General features: G+C 46.9%; 1 protein-coding gene across 6 annotated transcripts; it reads right to left on the minus strand.

Annotated features, from left to right (window-relative positions):
* Positions 1-5,541: 5,541 nt before the first annotated feature.
* COPZ2 (COPI coat complex subunit zeta 2) lies at positions 5,542-21,431 on the minus strand. 6 transcript variants are annotated; one of them, XM_069064317.1, is made up of 10 exons: positions 20,960-21,410; positions 19,977-20,051; positions 16,755-16,836; positions 15,466-15,557; positions 14,940-14,995; positions 14,380-14,457; positions 9,507-9,558; positions 7,937-7,975; positions 6,856-6,938; positions 5,542-6,068 (listed from the first exon to the last, which is right to left on the minus strand). In XM_069064317.1, the coding sequence occupies exons 1-9, from the start codon at positions 21,194-21,196 to the stop codon at positions 6,879-6,881; spliced, it is 771 nt and encodes a 256-aa protein (XP_068920418.1). In that variant the 5' UTR covers positions 21,197-21,410; the 3' UTR covers positions 5,542-6,068; positions 6,856-6,878. The 6 variants fall into 6 exon arrangements, with proteins under 6 accessions (XP_068920418.1, XP_068920422.1, XP_068920419.1 ...); XM_069064321.1 differs by having other exon boundaries at positions 21,074-21,369; XM_069064318.1 differs by lacking the exon at positions 9,507-9,558 and having other exon boundaries at positions 20,960-21,431.
* Positions 21,432-21,769: the final 338 nt, after the last annotated feature.

Raw genomic sequence — 21,769 nt, forward strand, 5'->3', positions numbered from 1 at the left:
GGGTAGGTGATACAGTGGATAGATCACCAGGCCTAGTATCAGGAAGACCTGAGTTTAAATCCTACCTCAAACAGCTTACTAGCTGTGTCAAGTCGCTTGACCCTGTTTGCCTCAGTTTCCTCATTTGTAAAATGAGCTGGAAAAAGGAAATGGCAAATTTCTCTTGTATCTTTGCCAAGAAAATCCCAAATGGGGTCGTGAAGACATGACTGCACAAGAAAATGTTAGAAAAAAGATTTCTCAGATTGGAGAGGAGCAAGATTATAGTATGTGTCCCTATGTGTATGCACACAAACTTATACTTGTACATCTAAGTATTTGCACATACTAAACAAAGTTCAAAAGTTGTTCCTTGGGCAATAGTATCCATATAACAGGTTGAGTTTCCATTATGACACATGAGATTTAGGGTCATAGGACAGATGCTTAACTGAGCTTCAGTCTTCTCCATCTGTAATATTAGGATAATAAACCCCCCTTCCTCCCAGGAGCAAATGAGATCATGTATGCAAATTACTTTACAGACCTTAAAGAGCCAGAGAATTATTAGTTATTAATTACTAACATATAGAGATGGAAGAGATCTTAAAGGTAAAGTTACTTGACCAAGGTCACATAGGTCATAGATCTGCCATGGTTAGGGGCAGCTCAGTGGACAGAGCACCAGGTCTGGAGTCTTCCTGATTTCAAATCTGGCTTCAGATACTTACTAACTGTGTGACCCTGGGCAAGTCACTTCACTTTGTTTACCTCAGTTTCCTCCTCTGTAAAATGGGCCGAAGAAGGTAATGGCAAACAGCTCTGGTATCTTTGCCAAGAAAAACCCAAATGGGGTCATAGAGAGTGAGACATAACTGAGCAGCATATGCCATGGTTATAAACTAAGTTTCCACCTCCAGAATCAGCGAGCTTTCCACAACACTGGTGCCCTTGTACAATGGAGAGCACAGTTTTTTTCCTCACCTTAAAAATATGGAATTGTTTAAAAAGTCTCTCTTGCTTCCCACTTCAGGTGCTTTGCCCTGCTTTGATTGTTGATTGTATTACTTCCTTCTAGTATTGATTCAAGGGCACAGGGGTGGAAGGCAAAGAGGGAAGATATCTGGTATAGTTTATATTGTCCCAGAACCAGTGAGGATCAGCAGCCTGTGTCCCTCACTTTGAGATACCACACCGATCTGGCAGTACTCAGTCTGGTTAGGAAGGAGCCATAGCATAGATGAAGTGAGAGAACAGAAGGAGATGCACAGGAAAATAGGTGGTACTGAGACCCAAGTCACAGTGCTGAAAAAAATACGTTGCCCTGACAATCAAGAGACGTGGGAAGAGGCATCCTCTTTAAGGATTCGGGGGGCAGGCTTCCTTAGCCTCTGCTTCTTCCCTTCTTCGATCCATAGGCCTCCAGGTCGGATTCTGCTACAGTCTCCTCCAATCCAGAGATCCTCGGCCTGGACACCAGCCTGGTGACCAGCCAGTGGGACGGCGAGCCATCCATCACTGTCTGGCGTCCGGCCAATCAGACGGGCTGTTGACTTTCAATCAGCCAATGACCAGAGATGGTCGGGGGGTGAGGGTGGGGGGAGTGGGGGGTGGTGGTGGTGGTAGTGAGCTATAAAAGGGGGGGGGGGGAATGCAAAGCCTGAGACTCTGCAGTTTGCGGTAAACCTCCCGTCATCTATCTATCCATCCTGGCTTTAAGGTGTAGCGGGAAATGTGTGGTTGCCCAGCGGGCGTGGAGTTCACATTTGATAGTGTGCAGGCAGGAAACTTGGTTCGTAATACCCAGTGTTCTGAAGTGCCCTGGTGCCCATCTAATGATGAGAGAGGGGGTGCACTGAACCGTAGCACTCCCATCGATTCTTCCCCCCGCCCCTTGTCCAATTGCGACCCTCTCTGGCTCTCTGGCGGTGGGGAGAGAGTCTGGCCGGGGGTGGGGGATTAGGGCGGAGAGGGCGAAAGGGACTTATAAGATAAGGTAGAAAGCCAGGGAATAAGAAAGGAGAGCGGGGAAAGGCCGGGGCAGCAACCCGGAATTAGCTCATTTGCCTTTCCCGAAAGTCTGTCTTGTGGTAGTTCACCCGCCTGCCCTCTACAGCCACGTCTCCAGTTCTCCCACTCTCCTCCTTTCGGCCTGGGGACTCCGGCACCCACTAATGAGGTCGTCTAAGGGGAGGACTGGTGCCAGCAGCTAGAGCTCTAGGCAGCCAGCCAGCCCCTCTGGGCTCTGGGCGCCAGGGAGGAGAGGGATGTTGGGGCAAAGATGCAGCCCTTCCTTTCTCTCCAGAGGAATTTCTGACTTCAAAACTTTACACTTTTTTTTTCAACTCCCAGGAATAGTCGCTTCAGCTCCCCAGTGCACCCCGCCCTTCCTCTCTCCTCCCCTGCCCTCCCGTTGGGTCTTTTGCTACCCTCCCTTTCTCTGCCCTTCCAATCTACCTAAGGTGAGCGCAAGAACTTTCCCTGCAGTCCATAGCTCCATCACCTGCAACCCGCACCTCCATGCCCCTGCCACCCACGCCTCCATCCCGTTTTGCCCTGGCCAGGGAAGTTCTTGGACCTCCGCAGCTCTCTTCACCCCTAGTTGGCTCTCAGTTCCTCCCATTCCCGCCCCCCCCTCCCCCCCCCCTTCATTCCTGTTCTCATAACTCAACTGAATTCTAAGACGTCGGCACCGGATGTCAGGAAGGAACTGTGACCCCTGGCTCATCCCCTTACTGTTTCTCTTACTGTTCCCAGCTCCTCGCCTCTTCCCCACCCCACCCACTTAGGGTCAGTCTTTGTGATCCGGTCCTACTCTCCTGGGAGAGACTCTAACCCCTCCCTGCCTCCAGCAATCTGGGGTAGGAGGGGATGGGGAATGGAGGTGGCGGAATCAAGTACTGTCTGGGGCAGGATAGCCCCTAAGCTATTTTTGAAAAATTCCTCATTCTCTGTCGCTGCACTACTCCCTTGGCAGCTAGAACCTGAAATCTAAATTAGTTGCATTAGTCTTTCCGCCTTCCAGAGTTGTGCACTCGTTGGGTCTATTATTGTTAAGACCGGTTAAGCCGGGTCGTACTAGGCAGACCATAACTGTGAGGGGGGTTGGGGTGGGGGGGCCGGGACAGAATCACAGCTACCAACATTGGCTTATTATTTATTCCCTGGAGTTGCTAGGAGTTGCAAGCAGGGTTTAAGTTGCCCGGCTGTTCTAGGGTCTCTAGGGAAGTATCCCAGTCTTACCTAGAGGAAGTGGAGGAGTGAGGTGGGGACTGAGTGGCAAATCGGGGCAGAAAGGAGGGGCTGAGCCTGCAAATTTTTTACTGCTTTGCCATGCTCTAAGTTCCCCTCCAGGTGGTGCTACAGGATTGCAGATGTAACTCTGGGGTGGAGCAAAGCGTAAAACTGAAGGCTTAGACTGGGTCTAGCCCAGCCTGGAAAGGGGCGGTGCTAGCGACGGAGAAAGAAAATGAGTCAGCTGGGGCCTGGATGTTAGGCATCCTCGAGAAAGTTCTGAACTTGAATGCAAAGTTTCCAGGTCATGGAAGAAAATTGGAAAACACATCTCTAGGGCATACAAACAGGTCTTACAGGCATGCTGATTACCCCTAATTTATCCCATCTACATCTTTTTTGTACTGAAATGACCATGGCCTTATATACCAAGCCCCTGTATGTAGCACCTGAATTCTTAACAAGTTTGGAAAGTCACTGAGCTCTTTCTGAACTCGTATGTGGCTAGCCAGGGGCCCCTCTCTTCTGATACAGTGGAAAAACAGATTTTGCTGTACTTCATGATAAGATGTCAGAATAACCCAGGGCAGGACATCTGGGACCCTCGATAAATCATGGTAGGGCTATATACAACTGTCCAGATCAAGGCCTGGCTGTAACAAACATGTGTATCTGTCATTGTCAAGTTAACTTTACTCCCCACACCTATTTTGTGGTTTTGGGCTTTAAATATTCCTCCCCTGCCGATGGTAGGGGCAGCTCTCCTAAGGTTTCCTCGAGAGACTGTAGCTGGCCAGCTCAATAAACTGATGCTCAGAGCTATTGGCTTGGCTTGGGTCATTTCCGTTGGTCTGTCCATTTCTGTACAGCAAGATCTCTTCCCCATCAGACTGAACTTCTCTAGGGCAGGGATTGTTTTTTACAATCCTTTTTTTAAAAATCCTTTTTTACAACCCTTAGGGCTGGGTACAGTGCCTGGCATGTAATAGGCAATTAATAACTGCTTGGTTCAACTTCATGTTAAGAAGAGGAAGAAACTAGAACCCAGAATATCCCCTTGGTCACACAGGTTAAATGACAGTTAGAATTTGAACCCAGAACCTCTGACTCCAAATCCAGTAATCTTTTTACTGTATCACCCTGAAGAAGGGGTGGGGGGAATGAAGGAGCACAGCACAGGGCACTGGCATAGGTTTGAATCCTGCCTCAGCCATTTACTCTGCCACTTACCCTCTCTAATCCTGTTTCCTCATCTGTAAGATAATAGTAGCGTTACACAGGATTTTTATGAGAATCAAATGAGATACTATATGTAGAGTGCTGTAAGTGCTGTGTAAATGTCAGCTATTATTATATTTCAGAGAGGTGCTCATTCGCCTAGGACCAGATCTTGGGGTCCCTTCCAGCTCTGAAGGACACATGGCTTTGAGCCTGTGGTACCTGAAAAAGCCCCTGGAAGGGAAGAGGGGCTTACCTTTCTCCTCCCTTTCCAGAATGCTCCTGCATTCTTTTACTTCCATGGACCTGCCCAATTTGAGAACACGTGTGTTCTCATAATCTGTTTGGTCACATTTGTGGGGGGTGGTCCTCCCTGCTTCCTCCCAACTCTTTCTTGAAGCTGCTTATCTCCCTTTTTCAGCATATAAACACAGTCTTATTGTTTAGTCTTTTCAGTCGAGTATGACTCTTCATGACTCCTTTTGGGGTTTTCTTGGCAAAAATATTAGTGGTTTGCCATTTCCTCCTCCACTTCATTTTGTAGATGAGGAACTAAGGCAAACAGGGTTAAGTGACTTGTCCAGGGTCACAGATAGTAAGTATCTGAGGCCAAATTCGAACTGGGATGATGAGTCTTCCTGACTCCAGGCTCAACACTCTCTCCATGGTACCACCTAGCCCCATAAACACAGTATACCTGGGCATATACCTGGCTGGTCTGAAGATGATGACTAAACTGAAGAACTCTCTAGATTGGGGATCATGAAAGGATTGGTGAAGACCAGATAAGGCAAAAAAATACAAATGATGATGGCTGATCCAGACTAGGTAGGAACCTCTGTTGGGTTGGGGAAACGCAGGAAAAAGTGAGTGAATGACCAAGGATCTTTAGTAAAGCCACCCACCATGTGCTGGAAAATACAACATGCTACTAGCACCCCTCCTCCCCCTTATTCTCTCATAAGATGTTTCACATGATCCATCCTCATAGTCACACACAAACACAAGGTCACATACCCTGACAGAATGGCACAGGGGCACATATTGCCTAAGTACCAGTCTCATATAGACACACAACCTCCTGGGTCAGGAAAAACAGAAAACTGCAGACAGGAGACAAAAGTTGTTTTATTGCAGTCCTCAGCACCTGGTCTCAGGTCCCAGACAGGAAGACAAAAGTGTCCATCATTAAGTAGGCAGATCAGTTGGTTGTCTTGGGGAGCAGGCAGGGGAAGGGATGACTGACTGATTCAACCATGAGTGGAATGGGTTGCTGGAGAGTAATGAGTTCTCTATCACTGGAAGTGTTCAAATGGAGGCTGGTTGTCCCCTTCAGGTTACAGCAGAGGGAATGCCTGTTTGGATGTCTAGATGCAGAAGATGACCAAAGTCCCTTTCCAGCTCAAAGGATAGGGTCCTTGCTGGTCAATGCATCATATGTCAAGAAGTCAGGATTCTGCATTAGTATTAGGCTTGGGGAAGGTGAAAGGGAGAGGGACTGACCCTCTTGTCTCTCTGGGTCCTCAGCATTTTACAGAACTGAGGAGATGGTCCATGGAGCAGGCAGGCAGATTGGGCTCCTATGGTTTTCACTTTAGTAAAGACCACTTAATTTGTTCCTTGGCAGACTGTAGAACCTATTTTGGTTGGGGAGGGGGAGAGAACAGGAGGAGAGAGGAGGAAAATCAGTCACCCAGTGACCCTGCATCCCAAGGACTCTGTACTAGGTGAAAGGACTCAGCTGAGTCCTGAGTGAGCACCTTCTAGGGTTGCCACAGGGCTGGCACTCAGCCACTAGGTGGCAATAGTATTTCTCTACCTGGCCGAGGGAGGGATGGCGCATTTGGGGAGTTTGAACTCTGGCTTTCTAGTCTTGGTCTGCATCCAAAAACTAACACACACCCATCCCCAATCCTGCCTGGCAGCTCAAGGTTCTTTGCCATCTGCTGACACGTGGGCAAAGGGAGTGGCGTTCACGTCTCCCCTGCCCCCTCCACTGGCGTAGCAAGGCCAAAGGGAGCCAGGTCCCGCCCACGCTGATGCCAATGCCACGTCCAAGCCCGAAGGCGAAAAGAGAGAGGAGCTCCAGTGTTCGCCCCACCCAGGCCCTGTCCAGGCAGTCTGACTTTATCCTCCAGGGAAGGGTCTCTGGCCAGAGGTGGCAGAGCTTGGATACCGATAACTCATCCTCACCCCATCCCCCCAGCATACCCAAATACAAACAGAGGTATACAGAACTCATGGAGGCCCTGGGACATGTGGAGACAGGCCTCTCCTTTTACAGACATACAAATACACACATCTGCTACTGCCCCAGGACCCAAGCAAGTTACCTCTCCCTACTTAACAAAGCTGTGCTCATGCGGGTCAGGGCTGTGGACAAACCCTCCATTGTTGGCCTCAGAAGCATTAACCCTCGCTCACCCTTTCCTTTCCTCCTCACTTCTTCAGAGACAGGCAGGCACTGTGCCACAGGCTGAATGTTGGGTTTTCTGGCATGTTCCCACCTAGAACCCAACTCCCTCATTTCAGTCTCTTATCAGTCCTTTCCCCAGGGATCCCCCACACTGAAGGGGCTAGCTCCTCTCCATGCCCTCCTGGTGATAGCTAGTGATCTGGGCACTTGGGAGCTGTGTTAAGTGAGCACCTTCTAGCCTCTGTCCACTCCAAAATCTATCGATGCAGCTGGCTTAGCCTATCTGTGCAAGACGGCAAGACAAGTTGTAAGCCCAGGGGTGAGGAAGGAGCCCAGATAAGTCAGACCTAGGGCAAACTGTCACAAGCTGCAATAGGAAACGTGGGTACCAAACCTGGGGCCCAGTGCAAGAGACAGAATGAGCACCAGCGGGTTCTCTGGCCTCAGCTACGGCCTCAGGGGAAGGAGGTGGTTAGTGAATGCCTGGAGCAGGGAACTTCATGCAAATTGGATTAGTCTGGGCAGAAGGACCTGTGGGGGTGGATAAGGAGAGGAAAGACAGAAAGATAAGCAGGAAGTTTGTGTAGCTGGAAACCTGGTGGGACCAAAGCTGGGGGAACCCCACCTACCCTCCCCCAGGCATGGTCTTACAGAGGATGAAGCAAGTGTGGCTTCTGCTGACACACTGAGTCCTTGAAGAGCCTGGTATTACAGGTTTAAGGGTGAGTGGGAATAAGTGGGGGGAGGATGGAGAGAAGTATAAATCCTTCCATGGGTCCAAAAGTCCTGAGCCATAGCCATGAACACCAAGGGGGAATGGAGAGGAGGGTGGTAAGGGGGTTCTTTTTCCCCTTCTTCAGTCAAAAGGAGAGAAGGGATAAAGACATCTTATTGGAGGCTTGGGAAGGAAAAGATGATGATGGTCAAGCTCTTCTCATCCTTCTGGGGATCCCCAGGAGTGTTCTTTCTTCCCAGGACTGTTCATCTTTGCCCCCTTCCCCCTGGGTCTGCCCCCTCTGCCCTCCCCTTCCTCAAGCTATTCCTTGAAATACTCTTCCCAGCTCAGATTCCAGGTTCCAGAGTGCCTACCTGGGCCACACTCTGCTCAGACAGGCTGCTGTCATCGACCTGCGGAGAAGCAAAGCCAGTGGTGGAAGGAGCATTAGAAAGAGTGGGGCAAGGGAGGGTGGGGAGGAACACAGGGGAAGAAGACAAGAGCAGAGGAAAGGAGGCCCCGAGGAATGGTGGGGAGTGTGGGGGACCCAGAGGCACCTATCTCACACCTGAGTTAAACCCTGAGATGATGCTTTGACAACTGTGACCCCTGGATTTCTCCTGATGTTTAAGGGAAGGCATGAAGGAAGAAATCTCATCCAACTGTGAGGGAAACTACATTAGGACAAATGACTTTCAAGGTCAAGGCAACCAGGTGATTTTAGGATCATGGAACTTAGAGGAAAGGCTCTAAGAAACCACCTAGTCTCACTTTATGGATAATATAATAATCCTTCCCTACACAGAGTCCTTGGGCAGCTAGGTGGTGCAGTGGATAGAGCACCAGGCCTGGAGACAGGCAGACTCATCTTCTAGAGTTCAAATGTGGCCTCAGACACTTACTAGCTTTGTGACCCTGGCCAAGTCACTGTTTGCCTCAGTTTCCTCTTCTGTCAAATGGGCTGGAGGAAGAAATGGCAAACCACTCCAGTATCTTTGCCAAGAAAACCCCAAATGAGGTCATGGAGAATTGGACACAACAGAAAATAACTGAACAACTATGACAACATAGATTCTTAAGCTTTGACACAAACTTTCCTCAAACAATCCTCTGAGATGATTAGCAAAAGTATCACATTTATAGATGGGTGGCATCAAACTCAAGTAGAAAAGGTGGACACTTAGGGGCAGCTAGGATAGAGTACCAGCCCTGGAATAAGGAGGACCTGAGCTAAAATCTAGCCTCAGACATTAGCTATATAATTCTGGGCAAGTAACTTAATCCTGAGTGCCTCCCAAAGAAAAAGAAAATCTGTGCATAAGGACCCTTGCAGGCTGCATATCGACTTAGTTTTAAAATGTAATGTTATTTATATTTTATTGTATTTTTACTTATTTTGTTAAGCATTTCCTAATTACATTTTAGTCCGATTCCCAGTCTGGCCTAATGTGACCTGACACATGTTTTGACATCTCTGCTCTAGACCCAAATCCAGTGGCTTTCCTATTACAACTCACTGCTTTTCTTAGAAGACATAGTTTTTACAACTCTGGTCAAGAGAGCTTCCTCCCAGCAGTGAGGACCCAGTGCTTAGAGATCTAAAGGGGTTGGGGTAAGTGGGTAGTAGTTGTGGGGGGTGGGGGAGAGAGGGAGTGGTCTGAGGTCCAAAGCGGCAATTATCTTTCTCTTATTACATCTTCTCCACTTTTCTTTCTAGGAAACCTGACCTTTTCTCCATTCAGTTCCTGGTAGCCCCAAATCCATCCAACCCTTGAAGGCCAAGTCAAGGAAGAGAATGTCCCTAGAAGGCTCCAGGTATTGGGTACTCCAGTATCCAGTTAGGAGAGAAAAAGAGAAGGGAGAAGAAAGGGAGGTTTCCAGCCAACCCACCCTGCTACCCTGTGCCTCAAGCTAGGACAAAGAAGGGAGAAGAGCAGCCCTTACCCGGAAGTTCACTTTCTGGATCACCTGCTGGGGATCATTCTCCAGAATTACACTAAAAATAAAAACAACAGGAGGAAAATGGTGCAAAACTAGCCATTCTTCCCAATTTCCTTTCCACTAAGAGATCAGGCACTGACTTGCTTTTCTGCTTGTGTCTTCAGCACTAACACACTGCTTCGCATATAATAAATTCTTTGTAAATGCTTTTCCTTCCTTTCTCTCCCTTCCCTTCTTTCTTTCCTCCCTCCCTCACTTCTCTTTCCTTTTTTTCTCCTCCCTTCTTCCCTTCCTTCTTTCCTCTCTCCCTCTCCTCCTTCCTCCCTCCCTTGCTTCTCAAAACCCAGGTGAACTCTCACCTCCTCCTGGAAGCCTTCCCTGATTTACCTGAATTGCATTGCCCTTTTCTTTTAAATCCTTCCTCTGACCTCCATCATAGCCCAGCATTTAGGCCTCTGTACTATACAGTAAAACTTTATTCATTCGGACCCCATGACTTCAGACTTGGCACTAACCATCTGTGACTGCCATTCAGTCATGACTTTCAGGATGGCTAAGCGCTTTATACATATTAGCTCAATAGGAGATGTTCAACAATGTTGGCAGGCTGATACCCCTGCTGTTATTATTCCCATTTTCATCTTACAGAGGAGGAAACCAAGGCTCAGAGAGGTTGTGTGTGTGTTATTTCTATAGGGTAGAAATGTCACAATATCACAATTTTTTTTGCCTTTTTTTGGAGGGGCAATTGGGGTTAAGTGACTTTGCCAAGGTCACACAGCTAGCAAGAGTTAAGTGTCTGAGGCCAGATTTGAACTCACATCCTCCTAACTCCAAGGCCAGTGCTCTATTCACTGTGCCACTTAGCTGCCCCAAAATATAACAATTTTTAGACTAGTGGGTAGAGGAGTAGCTTTTTAAAGCTATAAAATTAAGAGCTCTTTCATAAATTATGTCGTCAGAAGGGGTGTAATGGGAATGTAAATTTTTAAGATCTTCCCTGCCCCTAGGCTTAAGTGCACCTGGAGCCTGTGGTGGGAGGCTTGTTTTTCAGGAATGCCCACACTTTGATACTTTGTGATTGGGCAGTGGGTCAAGAAGGTTGTTACATTCTCTGAGCCAGGAGAAGGTTATATAAACCCTGATTTGAAGCTTTATTTTGGGGCTCACTTTGAGTTTTTTGAGTTAAAAACTCACTTTTGAGTGTTGTGTGATTTGATCAGATGAGACTCTGGGAAGCCGTTGCTGAGAGCTCCCCGGCTTTGAATAACCCAGATGTTGATGCCCCCCTCTCTGGAAACTGTGATTTGGTATGGATGTAATGATTGGACAGTTTGGAGGCCTGTCTGCTGAAATGTTCTTGTAACTCATGTTTGTAACCTCTATATACTCTGAAGTTCTAGGTGCTGACCTTTTTCCCCTGAACTAGGTAAACCATATATGTTTGACTGATTAAAGTAAGCTTGTTAACCAATTTTGAGTTGCTTTTCTTTATCAAAGCAGATCCAAGAACCTGTGTTGGCAGCCACCCTGGGGATGCTGGGGTGCTTGCTGCTACAGGCGGCTAGGTGGCGCAGTGAATAGAGCACCGGCTCTGGAGTCGGGAGGACCTGAGTTCAAATCTAGCCTCAGATACTTGACATAATAGCTGTGTGACTTTGGGCAAGTCACTTAACCCTAATTACCCTCCAAAAAAATAATAATAAATTATGCCTTCAACCTCTATAGGCAGCTAAGTCATACAGTAAATAGAGCATTAGGCCTGGATTCAGGAAGATATGAGTTCAAATCCAGCCTCAGATAATTACTAGTCACTTACTGTTTGCCTCAGTTTCTTCCACTGTAAAATGGGAATAATAATAGCATGTACCTCCCAGGTGGAGGTTGTTGTGAGGATCAAATGAGATAATTTTTGTAAAGGGCTTAGCACAGTGCCAGACACATAGAACAGGGTCAATAACTATGTATTCCCCTCCAGCTCCCCTCAGTCCAGCAATAAACTCCTGTACTTGAAAGGGCTCTGATGCTTAGGGAACATTCTTACATAATTAAGTTCCATTGTGAATTATAATTCTTTCCATCCCTTTTTCTCATTTTATGTATGAGCATCCCACTTTTGTCTTCAGTTTTAATAGGCACCATCCGTAAAAGTATGACATGTTTAATAATTTAATTTTTAAAATAATTTTTAATAACACCATAATCAAAAGAGATAGCTTGGTTTCCTGGATAGAGAGCTGACCTTAGAGGCAAGAAGACCTGAATTCAAGTCCTATTTCTGTCACATGTTGGTTCATGTGACCCTGGGTCAGTCATTTAATTTTTCAGTTTCCCCAGGTGACTCTCTCAAACTATAAACTGTGGAGCATATGCCATCAGCATAGATCTAGGGAATGTCCTCATTAGGAGTGCCCTGTACCTGTGAAATCACTGGTCCATTCTAAAAACCTTAAAGGAGGGGTGGCTGGGTGGCACAGTGAATAGAGCACTGGCCCTGGAGTCAGGAGGAACTGAGTTCAAATCCGGCCTCAGACACTTAATACCAAAAAACTAGCCATATGTCCTTGGGCAAGTCACTTAACTCCAATTGCCCTACCTTCCTCCCTCCAAAAAGCAAAAAAATAAAAATAAAAAACCTTAAAGGAGTCAGACTGGACTTTCTCTTGTCTTATTCCAAATCACTGAGGTTTTACCCTGTTTGTTTGTATTTGTTTAAAGGTTAGGTCTGACACTTACTAGTTGTGCGATCTTGGCTTAGTCACCTAACTATTCTGTTTCCTCAACTGTGGCATACTGGATATGGAGTCAGGAAGACCTGAGTTCAAGTCTCACTTTAGAAACTAGCTGTGTGACCCTAAGCACTCTGCCTCAATCTCTTCATCTATAAAATGGAAATATCTGACTCAGTGGTCTATAAGTTTTCTTCCAACTCTTAACCTATGCTCCTGTGATCTCACAGTGTTGTAAGGTAAGTGCTTTGTAACCTTAGGACACTATAGTAATGTGAGGTATGTTATTTATATAAATGTGAGTTGCTGCTATTTGTTTTTAATTTGCTTTATTGAGCCCTTAAGTAATTTGTGTAAGGGTTTGTGTGCATTGTGTCCCATCTTTCCATGTAGCTTGGAGGGTACTGTTTTCCCCCATCAATCTGTGGGGACTTCTCAAAAGTTGGGAGTGCATCTGTTTCCTCCCATAATACCCAGTCCTGAGCTCCATCCAGGGTTAGGTCTGACAGTGGGGTATCCCCAGGGACCTTATTTTCACAGAGCTCAGGTCAGTTTCTTTGATTATTCCCTCCTGATTTCATAGTAAATCTCCCAAGATATTCCACTCCCACCTGGCAAAGAAAAAGCAAGGCTTTTCCTAGTGTCAAAGCACCTCATTCTTTCCTGGACATTCTCTTGTGGAAAACCACTTCTTGATCAAATGCCTCCTCTTTTCCTAAGAAAGGTTGGTGCTTCAAGGAGACATTAGCTCTACTCTGCATTGCATAATTGTCTGGTGTTCCCCTTATAGACACTGAGATTTTTCTCAGCGGATGGGAAGAGGCTGCATGTAGAGTATTTTATACTGTCTAAAAGGCCAGGGACATTAATGGCTATTTTTGGATTATCTATACCAATGTCGGGTGGCCATAATTTAGATAATCCCCAAATAGTAGATAATTTTAAAAGTCATTTTTATTCAATATTCTAGCCTGTGTTTTTTCAGCAGATCTAACTTCCTAAATCTGTTTGGCCTTGGCTAATATCAAAATTAGAGTGAATTCTCCAAGCTCTCACTAAGTAGTGTGGGAAAGTGAATGGAGCCCATGTTGCACATTAGGAAGAAGCTGACCCAGGATTTACAAATAATGTGTACTGTGGATAGTGGAGAATGATCCATATTGGTCTAGTTGTGTTTTAAAATCATAATAACTCACATTTACATAGATTTGGAAGAAGGAGGAGACAGACAAATGATTTTATCTACGTAAGGAATTCATGATGGGGAAATTCCTTCTACCAAAGCGGCTCAACAGTTTAATGGTAATTTATTATCTTAGGGTTGCTTGGAGCCCTGAGAAGTTAAGTCACTGATTCATGGACACCCAGTTAGTATGTGTTAGAAGCTGAAAAAGAACCCAGGCCTTTCTGATTCCAAGTGGTTTGTTTTGTTTTGTTTTGATTTGATTTTTGGAGTGGGGAGGGCAGGGCAATTGGGGTTAAGTGACTTGTTCAAGGTCACATGGCTAGTAAGTGCTACCTGTGTTTCCCCGATAATAAGACCTATCCCGAAAATAAGCCCTCCCCTTACTGTGTAAGATTCCTCTAAAGTAAGCCCTCCCCCGAAAATAAGCCCTATTGAGATTGCTACTGTAGTGAAGGTGATCCCCTGCACTACACGCTACATTATGGTACCCTCTGTATGCACCGTCCCCCCCCCCCCCTTCCCGGTGAAACGCACACTGCGCTCCGAGCTGCATCCAATCAGAGCTGCAGCAGTGAGCGCGTCATCCTGTTCTTTCCCAGTGATTTGCTTGCTGGAGCCATTGAGAGCAGTGCCGAGGAGGAGAGCTGAGGCAGGACAACATAAGCCCTCCCCTGAAAATAAGCCCTCTGGTGTTTTTCTTTCCAAAAAAATTAATAAGACAGTGTCTTATTATCGGGGAAACACAGTAAGTGTCTGAGGCTGGATTTGAACTCAGGTCCTCCTGACTCCAGGGCTGGTGCTCTATTTACCTCGCTGCCCCTACAAAGTATTTTCTTCACACTGTTCACCCTCTGTGAAAGCTATAGCTTGGAATCTTATCTTGACAGTACTATATGACTGTCCCTGACAATTCCTGTGAAATGTCCTTGGTGCCCCTCTTTCCTAACCATCCCCTTCTTACCCGCCATCCACAATCTCATCCACCACCAGGAAGGCTCCATCCATGTTCTCCACAAATGAGTGTTTCTCTATGTTCCTCCTGAAGATATAACCAGTCACATGAGCTACCTCTGGCTTCGGGCAGAGGTCATGGGGTCCCCCAACAATTACCTTCTCCCATAAAACATAGAGATGCTCAGGAGTTGGGGGAGGGTATAGTAGAAGGGAGAAAGAGGAACATATCTAGGTATCCTTGATCCTGTGGTGTAGGACTTCTGTTATCTACCCTACATCCCTCACTGGCCCAAGTCTTCACTTAAGGCAGCAACATCATATCCATCAAGGGACCTAATCAGAGTTAAAATCCACAATGGCCATACCTTCTAAACAGCCATACCCTCATGGGTCAAGGGGGCTAGGAATGAGAACTAGAGAAGAAGGGAGGGTTTTCTTCCCAGCTCTGAGGAGACTGGGGCTGGGGAAGCATCAGAAGGAACCTCCTTGGTATAGAAGGTATCTGGAGGAAGGGAGTTTTCAGGGATAGGGGGAATGGCTCAACTCTGGGGCCACAGTATCACTTACCTTAACACATGGTTCAGGGAATCAAACAGGCAGGTGAGGACTGACATGAGCATCAGCTGGGTGGAGGTAGGGGATAGAAAAGAAAAAGAAAGTGGACCTAGTAAGGCCAGGACAGACTTCAAAAAAGAATACTAGACGCCTGGGGTAAGTGGTTTTTCCATTCCCAAGAGGTATTGGAATGGCCCTGAAGTAGGCAGACCTCAGCAGGGAAGTGAATGAAGCTGGATCATAGTATGAAGACATATCACAGAATATCGTTTTATTGAGACAAGAAAAGGCTGAATGGCTAATAAAGACAAATCAAGCCTCTTCACCTGGAGGCAGGAACATAGATGAGATTTTTCATGGTCTCTTTTGGATCAAGGATTTTCCTTAGGTGGTAGGCTGGATCACTATGCCCCATGAAGAAAATAAAAACTCAGCCCACCAAATCCTCAGAGTCCCCTCCGCCTCCCCCATGCTATCCCAACCCCCTCCCCAGATTTTTCATTGTTCCCCACTCTCTCCGCCAGGCCCTTGTGTTCACCTCATTCTCCTGGGATGAGCCTACCACATACAGGAAAAGGTCGATGCTGCTCTTGTAGACAATGGTCATGCCCCCAAAAAAGGCAATCTCACCTGAAAGGATGTTAGGAGGGAAGAAAGAGAGGACATTCAAGTTCCCTCTCACTGGCCTCATGCCTCACCTGCCTTCTAGCCTCAGTTGGCCCAGCCCTGTCTTACTCATCCCCATCTCTGTAGCTCCTTGAGATCAGGGACAATCCTCTGTCTTTCTTTGTATCCCAATCCTTTGTCTTTCTTTGTATCCCCAATGCTTAGCACAGTGCCTGGCATAAAGCTATCCCTTCCACACATCACAGGAGTTAGGGGCAGGGCCCCCATGATCTGGAAAATCTGAGTAAAAATTTTTTGGCTCTCCCTTTGTAACAGAGAAGAAGTCTGAATTTTTTATTTTTCTTTTATGGGGTGTTTACAGTACCTTACTATAAAATTTGGGCTGATATTGACAGTACTATACATGCATTCCTAACCCTTATATGCATTTCTGAGTTCCTAAACTTTTTCTGTGTCCTCTGCTGGCCTTCAAGTGTTATCTGCAGTTTCCGCAAAAATCCCCCAAAATTCCCATTTAATTTCTTATGCTGACTTGTAAATATAAGAAATCTTGATGGGGAAAGTTGCAATGTGGAAGAGATAACTGTAGTAAGTGCTTAATAGATATTTATTAATTGACTGACTGCACATTTCCCCCAACTTCCTTTCTTTTCCTCCTTGGAGCCCAAACATGTGAAAACAGGCTGGGTCAGGGAGGCTTTCATGAAGGCAGGGATACAAGCCTACAGCCTAGAGATATAGTATAAGTGAGGCAATCTAATGTCTAAAATTTTCAGAGAAAGGAGATCTGGCCCATAGAGAGCTAGGCTAAACATAATTTCTGCCTTCAGGGAATTCCAAGTTAGAGGAAGCCAATAGGGAGGGGAGAATGGAACCCAAGCACTCTAGACACTAGTCTTGAGTTAATAAGACAGCATGAGTGTTGAGTGGGTCAGGAAGGCTTCTCTTAAGAGGCAAGTGGGAGGGATGTAGGAAGAAGGGCAGAAGGAAGGGAAAGAGGGTCAGAGTCAGGGAACAATTATCCCAAGTAAAAAAAAAAATTATCCAAGAAATGGCCTGTATGAAGTCTCAGAGGGGGGAAAGGAAATGAGGAGGAGCCAGGGCCATATTTTGTCTAGTTGGAGGGTGGAGTTTTCGGGGTGGGGAGTGAGGCTGAAGTGGGTTACACAGGGAGACAACAATGGAAAAGCAATCACTTACTGTCAGTCCTATTAGTCTTGTTGAAGACATTTTTCTCAAAGGCTTTCTGCTCCTTTATAGAGGGGAATGTATCATCATAATACTAGAGAAAAGGGAGGAGAATAGATGACCACACTTTGGGGGGGGGGGCATGCTGGACATGAAATGAATGTCCATTCTCACATCTCACAGCAAAGTCCCCCCTCTGATTGCTCCCCAGGTTCCTAGGGTCTGCCTAGAGCAAACACACTCAGCATGGCCCACCTCATCGACTGCCAATTCCAAACAAAAAAATTATAAAAAGTATTTGTTTTTCAAGTCTGCTAGATGGGGTACAGGCTCTGGGAAGCCCCTTGAACTCTCCTTGAATCTTCCCACATGATGGGGTGTTTGCTACTCCCAAATCTCTGTTGTTCTTAACCTAGCCTAGTCTTCCATTGTCTGTTATCACCAGATTGTGTCTGGCTGCTTCCCACCCTTGATCCCATCAAAATCCCTTTTTCTTGGTTCCTGAGAATCTGATCTCAGTCCCAGCAAGATCCTTCTTAGACTCCTCCTCAAGATCCTCCCTGAACCCCTCCTCCCATCACCCCAGACTACTTGGCCACCTCTAGATCCCTCCCACAGTCTTTCTGTATATAAGATCCATCTGGCCTCCAGGAAGGGGCTCAGATTTAATCTAGTGAAGATTCAACCTGGGCCATTTGTCAACAAAAGCATCACAAATACTTAGGCTCCTTAAGAGTCTACCCTTTATGGTGAATCTTTTTTTTTTTTAAAGCAATTGGGGTTAAGTAACTTGCTCAAGGTTACACGGCCAGTTATTATTTCTGGGTGTGGTGCTGAGTATCTGAGCCCGGATTTGATCCAGATCATCCCGACACTGGAGCCGGTGCTCTTACTCGCTGAGCCACCTGGCTGCCCCTAAGCAATTGGGGTTAAGTAACTTGCTCAAGGTTACACAGCCAGGTGTTTCTGGGTGGGTGCTAAGTGTCTGAGCCCGGGATGCGATCTCCAGGTCTTCTCAACACTGGAGCCAGTGCTCTTACTCGCTGTGCTACCTGGCTGCCCCTATGGTGAATCTTTAATAAGCTTTGTTTTACTTTGGCTGAGAGAAGGCTTAAGTAGAATTCATTTGGGCAAGACTCAGCATGTCGCTATTTTTGGATCTCAAGCACCCCTAAACCCCTAAACCTCAACATGCTGTCTTTTTTAAAAAACAGCTGGAGGTCAGATGGCTATCTGGTTTTCTCTTAACTGGTCCTGCACATTTGCTTCTAGGCCTTAATATGCCAGCTAGACTACGTTAGGAAAACAATCACCCCACCACTGGTCTCCCCACTGGTTTTGGTCCAAAAAGGTGGGCTAGTCCTGCCTCATTTAAGGAATTCAACTCCTTCTGCAGAAAATTTTTCCAGAGGCAAATCTCACCCAAGTTTTCAGGGCCTGTGATAATTTACTGGGGCCTCAAATAGAATGAAGAATTCCAGCTCTAGAACCTAGATACAGCCTCAAGACTTGTGTTGGGACCCTGCCTCCTATACTTTCCTAGTTTCATGACCTTGGGCAAATCACCTCCCTACTTAGTATCCTTATCAGTAAAATGGAGGGGTTGGGCTAAAGGTTGAGGGTTGATCTTAAAGGTCTCTTCCAGAGCTGATATTTGGTGACAGTGAACTGCTTTAGCTATTCTGGGAGGGGAAGCTACCCAGTGGGGCAGGGAGACACCAGGCTGGACTTTGTACAACTTCCCCTTTGCCTTTCTTCAAGGCAAGGAAGCTGTGACCACTGTCTGATAGCTTAGTATGATGTGTCTGGGAGGACAAGTAGCCTGGAATGCTTGGGCCCAGGTGTTCAGTCAATGACCTGGGATGAGGAGAGAACCTTGGCCAAAGAAACCAAAGCTCTATTTTTTTTTTTAAGCAAAGTCAAAGAGACTTGAGCTCTGTTTCCCAGCATGCTGTATTGTATGAACTTATAATGTCATCTCTAGGTCTTAGGTTGACCCTTTTTTAACATAGGGATTTGCGTTGTTAGACGATAAATGAAACGGCATTGGTGAAAAGCACTTTTCCCAGAAAGGAACTATAGAAAAATGTGGTATTTACCACGTCTGAATCGAACTTTAAATCCTAAGCCAATTCAAATGACCTGGTACAAATTCAGTTTCTGACACTTACTAGCTGTGTGCCATGGACAAGGTATTTTATTTCCTCTGGGCTTCATTTTCCACTTCTTTAAAATGATGGGGCTGGACCCTTTCGTCTCTAAATCCTATGACCCTATGATTTGTTCTTAGCTATAAAGGGCTAGGTACAGTTGAGTCTCAATTAACTGCATGTACAACTGACTTGTGGATTTTCTAAAGTAAGTACTGTGAGCTGCCTCCCTCCCTCCCCCAGAATGCTTTGGGAGCATTGTCTGCCTGGGCATACAAATACATTATGAAAATTTGTAAAACATAATTTTTTAAATGTCCAAAAACTCACTCCAGACTCTGAAGTAAGCAATTTGGAGATTATGTACCCTGCTAATTGAGACAACTATATATTGATTTTTTTTCTAGCTAGGTCATGACTTCCATGACGTTCCACCAATAAACATATAATGGAGAAATGACTGAGAGGTAATCTGGCAAGATAGAAAAAGAAGATTAGTAATCAGGAGACCTGGGTTCTAATCTTGCTTCTACCACTAATTAGCTTTGTGAATTTGGGCAAGTTACCCTCTGGAGGCCTTTGGTCCCTTGTCTGTCAAATGGACATTATGGACCACGTAATGTCTAAATTACTTTGTAGCTCTGACATTCTGTGATATTATGGCTGTTTGCTAAGTTGCAGATAATGAAGATAGCTTAGTTGCTAGATTTGAGGCAACTGAGACTTCTGAGTTTCATTTATTTGTGGCTTACTTCTAAATCCCTAGAAGACTTCATTTTCTTGGGATCCATCCAGCCAGAGGAAAAGGTGGAGAAAGATAAGATTCTACTTAAATAGATACTACAGGGTGAAGACAACTCTTTTCACATCCCGAATGCAGCTAAAGCTGAAAATTTGTAAGTGGTAGGGAGTGGACCTCTCATAGAATCTATTCTGAGATACCATGGGGGAGGTCTAGTGTTTTACATAGGCCTGGAGTCCAGGGGCCTATCATCTTTCGGTTTCTGATTGTTATGCTCCCAGGGACCTCTTTGATGAGCTGGGATAGGGGAAGCTATAAGGAAGAGGAGAGGTAGGGAATTACCTTGGCCAGAAGCCGATGTCCATCATTATCCAGGATGAAAACTGCTTTGACGGTGTAGAGAGATGGTTCCTGCAACTGACCCCAAGCAAAGGTAGAGTAAGCTGGCTGAGGAGGGAAGTGACCTTCAGACCTATTCATCCCACTGACTGAAGAAAGGGATTCCTCAGGCTTCAAGGGATCCCTTCTATGGAGATTCACAGTGTCTAACTCTGCTCTGCAAAGTTCCCTCACTCCCCCAACACTGATATTCCCACTGAATCCTCTTTTCCTGAGGCTGCTGAGTTTCCAGGCTGCTTCTACTCCCTGCCTCAGAGGCCAAGGCCTGCTGCTGGGTGACCCCTTTCCGTGCAGAAGGTCCACCCAAACCCAAGTTCTGTCATGCACTGACTGCTCCAGAGTCTAAGTCGGAGTGTATCACAGAACCTGGGCTGGGGAGACTGATGGGGGTCCTTTTCTGACTCCCCCCAGCAGAACCTTCTCCCTACTGATTTCAGAGCTTCAGGATTTGATCCAGGGCTGAGATCCACTTTCCCAGAGAGCTTGGGAATGTCAATCAGACGCAGAATCAGACATATCCACCCGGCTGAGTCTCGAACTTGGCCAAGAGGAGGGGAAGCTTCCCCTTCCCCCACACCCCACCCTTCATCCCTTATCAAACTGGCAGCCTTGTTCCCTTTCAGTTCCCTAAAGTTGGCATGCCCACCTGGGACCCTCAGAAAGCAATAGGCACTAGGAATTTTTCTCGGTATATGTGCCCTGTCGAATTGTTCACTGTGCCCACACTCTGCACCCCCATCCCGATCACAAATCAATTTAGAATCCCAGCCAAGCCCAGATCCAGTACCCTCCCCGTGAGTCTGGACCAACAGCTCATAACTTTCTTTCTCGGACCCCAGAGCCTTTTCCTTACTCGGGCTCGGGACACCACTAGTCCTCCCACCCCTTCGGTCGCTTTCCCACCCCCGCTCCCCAGCCCGGACTACGGTAGTAGCCGAAAGTTCTTGGAGCTGCGCCCTGGCCGCCGCCGCCGCCGCCCCTAAAGCCGGGAAAGTTGTGAGTTGGTCGCAGTTCCGAACGCTCCCGAGCGCGCAGCGTACCCGCAGCCCTGGGGGCTCCGTGGCCCCAGCCCCTTGCGCCGTTACCCCCCGGGCTGCCGCCGCTGCCTCCACGGCGGCCCCCTCCCCTGGGTGCGGACGTGGCCAGGCCTCGGGCCGCTGCATTCCGCTCAGCTCCACACTGACAGCGCCGCCCGGCTCCGGCCCCGCCTCCAACGCCCTCCCTCACGGGGCTGGCCTGGCTTGGCCTGGCCGGTCCTGGCCCGCAGAGCGCTGAGTGCAGAAAGCAGAGCTCGGAGCAGAGTAGCCCCCCGAGGGACGAGGAAGGGGATAGCGAACGATCAGGGGCTGGGAGGAAGGAGGGGAGGTCCACAAGAGCCTCGCCTCGTCCTCTAGCCCTCCTCTTCTTTCTTCTGCCTCTCTCTCTCTCTCTCTCTGTCTCTCTCCCTCTCCCTTTTTTTTTACTTTTCATTCCCTCTTTTATGCTTTTTTCTTTCCTCTCTCTTCTCTCCTTTCTTCTCTTTTCCCTTTTCTCTCCCCATATTCTTCTCTCTTTGCTCTCACCTTCCTTTTTTTCCCCTCTTCTCTCCCTGCTGGACTGGGAGTCCGGAAGACCTGAATTCAAATGTTGCCTTTACTAGTTGTATGACTCTAGCCAAATTAGTTAAGCTGGCTGCTTCAGTTTTCTCAACTGTAAAATGAAGTTAATAACGTTTCTAACTTACCAGGATTGTCATG

The sequence above is a fragment of the Petaurus breviceps genome, unplaced genomic scaffold, assembly GCF_028583685.1.
Source record: "Petaurus breviceps papuanus isolate PSGF00001 unplaced genomic scaffold, PetGlider_PUasm1.0 90630, whole genome shotgun sequence".
NCBI classification, from domain to species: domain Eukaryota; kingdom Metazoa; phylum Chordata; class Mammalia; order Diprotodontia; family Petauridae; genus Petaurus; species Petaurus breviceps.

Bases quoted from the DNA above. Each gene is read 5' to 3' on its own strand.
- COPZ2 (XM_069064318.1), bottom strand. From the start codon at position 21,196: ATGCAGCGGCCCGAGGCCTGGCCACGTCCGCACCCAGGGGAGGGGGCC. The intron at 15,558-16,754 runs GTAAGTGATTGC...ACATCCTTTCAG, and splicing joins CAAGACTAATAGGACTGACA to GTGAGATTGCCTTTTTTGGG. The intron at 6,069-6,855 runs GTGAGCGAGGGT...CAACCAAAATAG, and splicing joins AGTGAGGAGGAAAGGAAAGG to GTTCTACAGTCTGCCAAGGA.